Source organism: Egretta garzetta, unplaced genomic scaffold, assembly GCF_000687185.1.
Source record: "Egretta garzetta isolate BGI_Z169 unplaced genomic scaffold, ASM68718v1 scaffold345, whole genome shotgun sequence".
Lineage (NCBI taxonomy): Eukaryota > Metazoa > Chordata > Aves > Pelecaniformes > Ardeidae > Egretta > Egretta garzetta.
In genome coordinates, this window is record NW_009259692.1 from 639,919 (window position 1) to 650,515 (window position 10,597).

Consider the following 10,597-nt stretch of genomic DNA (forward strand, 5'->3'; position numbering starts at 1 on the left):
TGGCTTGTCCCCTGGGGCACTCCTGGATGCCACCACATCTGCAACCAAAGAGCACCACGACGGAAAGCCAGGAGGGTTTTTGGGAGAGGGAAAAACCCCACCGATTCCTCATCCCCCGGGGCCAGGGATGAAGGATGGCCAGAAGAGGTTTCAAAACTCTTTGAGAAGGAGAGGAATGGCTCCGCCTTGAGTGGTGGCCAACGAGCTCCAAGTGGCCACCACCAAACCTGCTGCCCACCGGTTCCCAGGAGGCACGGGCTGCTCCGGTCCCGCGGCTCGCTGACGGGCCCCAGCACCCTACAGTCAGGACACAGGGAGCATCACCCACTGCCCTGGAAGGTTCTTCCAGTTTAGGACAGGCCAAGGTTTTGTAGATGACTGTTCTTTGTCCCGCTTGGTATGAAAAAAACCACCTCCACCTCCCGCAGGGTGCCAGAGGCTGCCCTTCCGCCCAGCCTCGTCCCAGATGCTCCGAAAGGAGGCGCGTTTGTTTATTTTCCATCCCTGTCTAACCATGAAGACTCCCCTGCTAGAAAAAGCTGATGCCACGTTAACTTCACCTCCCTCTTGACGCAATCTCCAGCTAAAATTAGAGGGAGACGGTGCCTTAGGTCACTTGGGAGGTGGGGATGTGCTTCTCAGGGTTAGCAGGCGGATGGACAGTGGTTTTTACAATTTTTCTCCTTGCTGGCTTTGGAGCTGGGCTACCTGGAGAGTTAATTGAAAAAGTGGAGATAAAAAGCAAAAGGGGGCAGAGGTCCTGGACTGCCTCTTCCCCTCCTTTAGAGGGGACCTCCTAGGGGACATCCTCCCTCCAGAAACATTAATCACGGCAGCGAGAAGAGCATCAAAACAGCTGCTACAAAAATTCTCAAAAGCTGAATCAAGGAATCTTCACTCACAGTTCAGCTTTTTCCTCTTCTGATGTTTCTTCATATGTATTTCCACCCTGCAAGGCCACCCAGGACAGAAAAATGCAGAATCTCTACAACCAGACGGCAAAACTCCCCCCATCCTACCCCAAACCCAGGTCAAATTGGTTTCAAGATGGCAAAGGCCGCAGCGGCTGCTCCTGCTGCATCCCGAGAGGACAGACCCCAGGGAGCCGCAGGCGCGCGTCTTGTCCGGCTGTTTGGCTCCGGTGGTTGGATTCTCCAGCAAAAAACCAGCGGCAAACCCGTGGGTGCGACAGCGTCTTCAGACACCACTTCCACTTCGGGTGGGGAGGTTGGCCTGCTCCTAACTCTCCTGGGGGGCGCTGCTAGGGCACGTGTCCCCCCGAATCAGCTCGCTGCTGCCAGATGCATGCGTTGGGTGCCAGGAGAGCCCTGTCCCCAGCTTGCCTTGGGTCATCTCCTCCTCTCAGCGCTCGCTGTGCTCCCAGTCCCCCGTACAATTACGCATTCAGCACCACAATATATTTCACACTGTATTTCATGCCTCATTTGGCAACAAAATTAATTAAACTTTAAGTCAACACAGAGGAGGTGCAGTACCTTTCTTCCCTCTGTGGCATATATAACTCAATTTGTTTAAGCTAATGCACTAATCAAGACTTGCAAAGTATTTGGGCACCTTTTGGCAGAAGGGCCTCCGAAGCGCGCAGCGAGACGCTCTCCACACCGGCTGGTCTCTGCTCGGAGGTCTGGCAGGGGCACAGGCATCAAGCCCCTGATGACAGGCTGGCTGCAGCCACCCTGCGGAAAAGCCTCGCTTTTTAAAAATGCAATCCCTCCCCTAACAGCACCGGTCACCACCAGGTGCCTGCATTCAGGCCAGCACGTCACCTTACATGTACAAATATCTCAAGGGTGGGGGTCACCAGGACAGAGCCAGACTCTTCTCAGTGGTGCCCAGCACCAGGACAAGGGGCCATGGGCACAAACTGAAGCAGAAGAGGTTCCAGTTGAACGGGAGGAAGAACTTCTTGACTTGGAGGGTGCCCGAGCCCTGGCCCAGGCTGCCCAGGGGGGCTGTGGAGTCTCCTTCTCTGGAGATCTTCAACCCCCGCCTGGACGCTGTCCTGTGCCCCCTGCTCTGGGTGACCCTGCTTGAGCAGGGGGGTGGGACTGGGTGAGCTCTGGAGGGCCTTTCCAACCCCTGCCAGTCTGGGATTCTGGGATTTAGGGTTTTTTTCAGCCTCCAAGCTGCCCATGGGAAGCATGACATCAAGCAGGTAACTGCCCATCCTCGCCTCCCAGATTGATCAGGTTCAGGCAACTGCACGTATCCAGCTGGGCTGGTGGCCTGGGGATGTGCTGGGGAAACCCAACGCTGCCCAGGTCCCTTGTCCCTTAGAACCGTAGAATCGTTTGGGTTGGAAAAGCCCTTTCAGCTCCCCCAGCCCAACCGCTCCCCTACCCCTGCCATCCCACCCCCAAACCGACAGCCCCAAGGGGAAGGAATTGTTCCCCATGGCCAACCTCACCCTGCCCTGGCACAACTTGAGGCCGGTGCCCCTCGTCCCATCGCCCCTTCCCTGGGAGAAGAGGCTGATGGCAAGTGAGCCTTGGAGCCTGTGGGCTGCCACCCCCTTGCCATGCTCCTGGGATTTCTCAGCTATCTGGAGGCGCTGGGAGAGGGCAGGATAATCCCAACCCACGCGGCTGGGAATCCAAGAGGGCAAACTTCTTGGCATAACTGAGACAGCTGCATCGGCCGCACGTCCACCACTGGCCCCACCGCTCGGCAGCCCTCCACGGGATGGAGAGGGCGCTGGGTGAGCCCCTCCGCTCCTGCGCCTGGGGCAGGTAAAACAGAAGCGGTGAGGAGCCTCGCCGGGGAGCCAGTGCCAAGACAAAAGAGAAACAACAGCCAGCAATCAGCGACCCGGGGTTTACCTGCCCGGCGATCCCTGCCCGGCGGGGGCGAGGGACCAAACCCGCTCCCAGGAGCGCAGCGTGTTTTTCTGGCGCAGCCTGGCCCACGCCGCTCCCGGGGCAGGTTTCCAGCCGATGGGACCAGATGACTCCGGCTCCCGCAGTCAGGTCACGGTGCCACGCTGCTGCCAGCGGGCAGCTCAGCCCGGTTTAGGCAATCGTCTCGCGTCAGCCTCGTCTACGAGGGGCCGCGGCCTTTCCCGAGCGGGCTTCACCTGCCCGTCGAGTTCAGCCGATGGTCTCTTCTCACGCCCTCGGGTCTGCGGCTCAGAGCGCTCAGGAAGCAGAGACGCTCACGACTTCGCTCCGATGACCGCAGGGAGGCTTGTGTCAACATCTCCTTCTTCCAGCTAAAGCGGCAGACCACCATCATCTTCCTACTTGCGAGTAACATCGTTATCCGTTCAGAGTCTGCTCTTGTGTTAGAAGAGCATTGGACATACCACCTTTACCAGCAATTTTGGGCGTTGGTGAGCAGAAAAGATGCGTTTATAGCATCCTTTGGCCGTGTTAGCACTGGAGAATGCAGTGCCAGGTTAGAGATGAGGCCATCCAGAGTAACAAAAGAGTGCTACGTATCAAATCCATCCCCTTAAGACACACGTTTGCTGCCTCAAACAAAAATAACAAAAAAAAAAAAAAATCCCATTTTGAGTTTCACTGCATATAAACATTAACAACGGCGCTGCAATAGGCAGAGTAACTGGTCACAGGCGGGACACGTGCTGGAGTCGGGCACCCTACAGAGCATGCAGAATTTGAAATTAGCAGCAGTGAGGTCCAGCAGAAACGCTTGCCAGAGCTGCTGGGCCCCTTCCAAAGCCATCTCTCCCCTTTGGAAAGGGCACAACAAGCGTGCAAGGCCTCGAGCTGGGATGCTGAGCCAAAGGCTCAGCCCCGCACCGCCACGTGCCGCGCGGGCGATCCCGCGGGAGGAGGATTCGGGGTGGGCTGAGGCAGCTCTGCTGCAGCAGCAGCACCGAACCCCAGGCGCGCTGCCCTCCAGAAGAACATTTGTAATGAAACCCTCACGACTGAAAAGGCAGCAGAACACAGCGACGACATTAGGCACGCAATTAATATGCAACCAGCTCCTCTTAATAGAAGGAAAGCAGGTGCTCGAGCTCGTACACGTCCTTTCGAAACACAGAAGATTTGCCCCAAGCCCAGCTTCACGTCAGCTTTAATCCAGGCAAGGCACGTGGTTTTTACATAAGATACGCTCATCTCGTCATAACCCCTCGAGCAGGCACAGCTACGCCAGAACTGGATTGCCTCATCTAGGGAAGGAAAAAGCTCTGCCGGCAGGAGATGGCTGTACTGCTTTAGCTCTTCTGGCAAAGTCAAAACTGTGTGCTTAAACAAGGTCTGTGTCAAATTTGCAGTTTCTAAACAAAAGCTGTCACTTATCTCAGTACAGCTTTGGCTCTCTGGCACCCCCGACATTCCCCGGGCTCTTTCCTAGTTCAAAATCTCAAATCCAGCCGGGAGGACTCTTCCCCGGGCTAGGAGTACTGAAAAAAAAAAACCCAAAACCCCCTCCCCTGAAAACATCCACTCTTTCACCCCCCAAAGTTAAACCCCCCCCCGGGACCGGGTTACATTTGCCGCTGCCCAGCTGTCGGGGAGGCACCGAGCCGCTCTCAGAGCATCCCCGCTGCCCCACCAGCACGCTCGCCCTTTCCTGCTCTTCTCAGGAAAAGGTGTCCTCTGGCAGGACACCCTCACTCTCAGCCTCGCCCGAAAATTTGAGGGGAAAAAGGATTAAAAAAAAATAAAGAAATTTGAAGAGAGATAAGAGAAAGAGAGAGGCGGGGGGGGCCCTCATGCTTCAACCAGCTGCCCAGGTGGGGAAGCCTTGGGAGCAGGCGCCCCAGGAGCCGAGGATGAGGGATGCAACTGGGCTGACGCGGGATTAAGGGAGGCAGGCGTGAAGATCTTCCCCTGCCATTTGTTCCCCCACGTTTGCGATTTCCTGCCCAGCCGCGTTCCCTTCCCCCAGCTTTCGGGCCCTCCAAGCCTCTTCCCTTCCAAACCCTGCGTTCTGCGCACCCACCCCATGGGAAAAACAGGGAGCAGCAGGGAGAGAGAGGAAGGAGAACAGGAGCTTCCCAAAGGCAGAGGCAAAAAGCAGAAAGCTCTTTAACGCACCTGACTAGCACGTGGGAGATGAACTTCACTGAAAGTCCTCCAGGCTTTGTTACTGGAAAGGCTGGGACTGCGGCACCCTTGGGTGTTTCCCTGCAATACCCTCAGCACGCCGGCAGCATCCTCCTACATCCCGGGAGCAGGCAGGGATGGAAACGCTCCAGGGGTGTGGGGAGCTTGCAGGGTTTGTCCCTCTCCAGCCTAACAAGACCTCACATCTTTGCAAGCTCGACTTGTCCACGGCAAAGCTTTTTTTTTTTTTTTTTTTTTTTTCCCCCCCCTTTTTGTCCCCTTTGATAAAGGCCAAAAAGGTGATTTTTTTTCCTTTGAAAGAAACGGTCACGCCAACAGGCAGGCAAGCGAGTTCTGCTTTGACTTTTTTTTGTTGTGGTGGCTTTGTGTTTAGTGACAGTTTTGCAAGCCCCGCTGTACGGGCACGCACGCACCCGCAATGTAAACAAGCCGCCTGAAGTAGGCACTTGAATGGAAAGCGCCCGTTTTAAATATCAAGTCGCATATTGCGCACCTCATGTCTGCCTTTCATCATCTATCAAAATAGCAAGCGAAGCCCATCACTCCCACTCCGCCATAAGCAAAACATGTGGGAACTAGAGGCAGGGAGGAGGAAAACGTGATACATCCTTGCTAAGAAAAGCTCCTGCTTTCCTCGCGACGGGAAATACTTGCAAACGCGTTTCTGCAGCCTCAAACTCAATTGCTGACAGCACGGCGACAGAAACGCTGCGCTTCGCTCTTCCCAACTCCCTACCTTGGGTGACATCCAGGGCTGCGCGCACAGGCAAAATAATTAAATCTTCAAACAGCTCACCACCTAGCAGCAATTAAAGAGACAACCTCAGCTTTCATAGGATTTATTACCGTCGGTGCCGTTGCCACAGGTATCCAAGTTTGAAGGTTGTTTAAAGCGGGCTTTCAAAGGGGATACGGACTCACCTCCCTCCAGGGAGAATGCGTCGGCTTTGTTCAGTAGACTATAACTTCAAATCTGTTACATGCACCGGCTTGTAACTCTTTGAAAAACTCCCCTGGTTAGCCAGCTTCAAATGTATTTTATGAACTTGCCCCGATCAAAGCAATTCCCCTCGACAATGAGCCTCATCTCACCATCTCGCTAGCAAAAAAAGCGCCAAACAAATTTGGGGGGGGTGGAAATCACAGCACGGACCACGAGGGGATCTCCCTTCCAACCCCACCTAAGAGATCCCAAGCAAGGGAGCTCCCTTCAGCACGAAGGAAAAGGCGTTTAACGGTGAATTCCCTTACTCAAAAGGAAAGAAAAAGTAAAAAAAGTGATTTTTTTTTTTTTTTAGCAAAGCTTTTCTTTGTTGCGAGCAGAATAATCTGTCAGCAGGAGGCTGCCTGGGCTCCTGTTTCAAGAGCACACAAGCCGGGCACCGCGTACCATTTGCGATGTGAAGGGGAGGTGGCTGCACGCTCTCCCCATCGCCGGCGGATGCAAAGCGCTGCTCACGAGCTGCGCCGGGAGCCGCGTTACCTCGCACAACCGCTCGCCTCGGGTTTATCTCCCCGACTCGTTTTGCTGAAGCGAAGGCACTGCTGGCATGCACTGACCCTGCCGAAAACCCAACAGGCCACCAGGCGACGGCCCCTGGCGCAGCCCCGTGCCATGGTGGCAAAGCCACGGCCCGGCTTGGGAAGAGACAATGAAACTTTTTTGCCTCCTACCACTCCTACTGCCTTAACGTCAATTAGAAATGGTTATTTCCATGTGAAATTTAGCACGCGTGGTTTCCTGCTGGAGGCGCCGCTGAATGAAGCGCGCTGGGAGGGAGCTTGTTTCTGCTCAGATCAGTCATTTATGAACTATGACATGGAGGGGGGGGACACGGAGGATGCCGGTTTAAATATTTTGCTACTGCAAATAATAAACAAAACAGTTTTGGCGAGGGGACGACAAAACCGCAGCCTTCCAGGACGGGGACAACAGGCATACGCTGAGCGTCCCAGCTAAAATAAAATACCAGCAGCAAATGACACGGCTTACTCTGGAAAACACTGGTTGCAGCTCAAAGCCCCGGGAAGACCAACTTCCCCGCGGTGACCTATATGTGCTATAAATGCTGCAGACACGGTCCGCATGACGTCAGCTCCATCCTAGTGGCAATTGCTGGCTTTCGCCTTGCCAAGAAAACGCAAAGCGGAGGTGCTGAATTGTCCATGCGGCGGGGTAGCTAAACCAGTTCCTCCCCGGTGCATTTAAGGACAGAAATGAGGGAAACAGTGGCAGAGCTTAAAATAAAACCAGGAGACAAATGTAAAAGCAAAGGGATCTCAAAGCTGGAGGGCTGGCATTAAGACTTTGAATTTTCCTGGCCTGGGAGGGAGAAACGGGTTCCTCTTCGCAAAGGGGGTGCCCGCACCTTGGCCAGGACAATTATTAACTGGGATTTGAATTTGGGGCAATTTTATCCCCACGATTTTCTAATAGCACTGTTTCAAATGACTGCACTACCTTACCAGCTGGACTTGGGAAGCAAGAATGTCATCTTGGCAAGTGGGGCATTTTGGCCGGGAGTCGTCAGAGTCACTGCCTTGCTCCCTTCACTCCTGACGTCCCCCGGGGAGGAAAGAGCCTCGAGTTAATAGCTCCTCCAGAGGGGGAGAAAATAAAAGCCACATACTGCCCCAGGATTTCCCCGAGGAGGAGGGAGATGCCAAGTGGGAGGCCACGAATTCACATGTCCAAGGGCGGGCAGAAGCACAGAACACCAATTTCTCTGGCACGGAAGACGGCATCAAGTTTGTTGTCTTGGGGTTACTACAATAACCCCAAATAATGAGATACTGGCACTACGGTGCACCCTGCCCAGCTAAGACTGAAGCAAATCGGTGTTTGCTTCTCCTGTCCAGGCAGGGGGACGGCAGCGGAGGGGAAGCGCTGCGCTATCCTTATCGGGGCTACGGGAGTCCGATTGATCGGGGGCGTTCGAGAAACATGAAGCACATTGAAGAGGAAGCCTAGCCTAGACGATTTTGGGAACTAATCTCCAGGTCCAAGTTACAGCGTGGCTGCAAGGCGTTCCGCTCCCTCGGCAAGCCCAGGTCCCCAAATCCAAGGACCATCTGCTCTTCGCCCTCTGACCACGTCAGCATTGGTGACGATTCGAATTCAAGTCAAATTTTGAGCGGGGTGGGTGGCTGGCTACGCCTGTGTGGGTGAACTAATATCTGACTGTACCTTGCTGTCAATTACTGAATTAAGCTAAAACCAACATCAGCAAACTGTAAAAACAACCGCTCGCCGCTATCTAGGACCTTGTTTAGACACCTTGGATCCTTCTAACAGTCGCAGGGCACCCCTATGCAAGGCACATCCCATCCACGTCTCACTGCAGTTATTCACCCCACCAGCAAAAGGCAATCGTCAAACATTCGGGACCAGAGAGAAGTCACAAAGCCGAGATGCAAACGGAACATGCCCCCTGCTTTCCAAAGGTGAGGCCGGGAATGACCAGCCGAGGGATAACTCCACTACTGGAGCAAAAGGCTTCCCCAAAACCAAGCCCTGAGCTGCATTTCAAACCTGGCATGCCCAGGGCAGGATGAGGGAGCCGCCGCAGAGCCCTCAGAGTGGGACAGCAGCGATTGTGCAACTGCCTTCAGTCCAGTTGTATAACATCAGTCCTCTGTTTTTATGAACTGCTCACAGCCAGACTCAAAAAGCAGCAGCCCAGAGGAAGGGTGGTGTCAACATTACCTTTCACTCACCCGAAAGAAAAGAAGGGGCGGGGGGAATAAAAGATTTTGTGTCATTTTGGCTGCTGCACAGCCAAGCGGAGGGGGGTCCGGTCGCTGCACCGGCTGCGTTGCAGAGCCCTGCTCGCAGCCTCCCCTCGCTGGCCAGCACGACAAACCCGGCAGCCCAGCCGGCCTCCGAGCAGGAAACGAATTCGTGTGAGCTTGCTCCGTTACTGTTCCCTCACTAGCGTGTAAGCGCGTCTTTTGTGGATTATTTTAACAGCAAAAGTCACACACAGGAACACTCGCTGGAGAGATCAGCTTCCATCTGGGTTAACCCAAGAGTTTTCTGCCCTCAAATTTCCTCCAGCGCCCACTCAACAGCTTCCCTCCCTGTAAAAATGTTTGCTCAAAACCATCTTGACATACAGCTCAACAGCCCCATCCAAAAGCATCAAATTTCCCTGGCCAAAAAGGGCAGAGTACACCCCTCCTGTCCTGCTTCTGCAGGTTGCCCCCCAGGAGCTGCCCCACAGCGCGCTGCGGCATCTCCAGAAATCCCACCCCGGCCTTCGGGATGCCTGCCAGTGTCAGGGCACGGCCGTTCCACGCGGCCCCGAGTTTCCCTGGACAGGTCGAGTCGGCCCCGGGTAGAGAAGGTCAAGTTTTAACCATCCACCAAGCATCAGCGTGTTGCAGCAAGAAGGGCAAATTAACTGAACTTCCTGCGTGCCAGGGGCCGCAGCGAGCCCTGCACAGAGCAGCTTCCCCGAGCATCAAAAGCCTGGCACGGCACCACGCCATCCGCCTGCCCGGGGAATTCTCTGCTTCAGCCTCAAATTAACCCACACCGCGTTTCCCAATCAGAGATCCCAGAGTCCTGACGGCCATCCCGCTCCTCCTGGCAAGCGCCCTGCTCCCAAAGCCCTTGGCACCCCTCCTCGGTAGCCAGGCCGGCAGAGATGCAGCCCCTCGGCACTTCTGGGGAGCGGGGCCAGCTGCTGGTTTTGGGGACACCGCAGCAAGGCGGGACAGGGAAGGCTCTGCTCAACAGCACCCCAAAACCACAGCGGGGCCCAGCTCAGAGGCTGATGAAACGGCTCCAGCCGCCCTTGCTGCCCACCTCCCCAGGGCAGCCGTGCTGCCTGGAGCCATCTGGCCAGGAGGACTTTGTAAAAGTCCCTTTGGGAACGCCAAGATCCCACTCAACAACAGGGAGCTGCTGGAGGGGCTGAATGGAGCAGACACCCAAATTGCACCACAGTTTCCCTTTGGGCAGCTGAGCCCCAGGAAGTCACCACCACCACCACCACCACCACCACCGCGTCTTCTCAGTGACGGACAGCAAAAGTCTTCCAGGGCGTACGTCTGCAGACACGCGTTCGTCCTAAGCAGCTTAAGAGAACGGCACTGACTGTCTGCTCCCATCGGAGCGGCCAGACAACAACCTTCAGCCCAGGTAGTGACTTCTTAACTGGAGACAGATCAGCAAGAGCAGCTTCGACTACCCGGAGACACATGGAGCAACAAGAAAATCATCCGGAGAAATAGTAGCAGACCACCACCAGAAAAACACATAACCCAAAACTACAGAAACCCTTCCTTTTGGGTCTCTGGAAGCAAACACAAATTTGATGCAAGAAACGTTACAGCGTTAAGAAAAAAAAATTAAGATGACAGTACCTGATCCTCCAAACTGAGTGCTCGCTAGGGTCGTGGGTCTGTTTTTTCCATTAGCCACTGGCAGGGGAAACATCTAGAAAAACAAGAAGATGAGAGAGAAGGGGAGAGAAAAGAGATTTCAGTATGTTGGTTTTACTCGGCTGCTGCAAAGGGGGTCAGATCGGGCA

At 54.8% G+C, this 10,597-nt stretch overlaps 1 protein-coding gene across 18 annotated transcripts in view; it reads right to left on the reverse strand.

Moving 5' to 3' along the window:
* The window catches only part of TCF3 (transcription factor 3), a 79,472-nt gene extending 68,939 nt beyond the window's left edge, over window positions 1–10,533 (reverse strand). For all 18 annotated transcript variants that reach the window (XM_035894330.1, XM_035894313.1, XM_035894325.1 and 15 more), the window contains exon 1: window positions 10,431–10,533. In XM_035894330.1, coding sequence (XP_035750223.1) covers window positions 10,431–10,503 — 73 coding nt within the window. In that variant the 5' untranslated portion in view covers window positions 10,504–10,533. The remainder of the gene's footprint in view (window positions 1–10,430) is intronic.
* Between the last annotated feature and the right edge of the window lie 64 nt (window positions 10,534–10,597).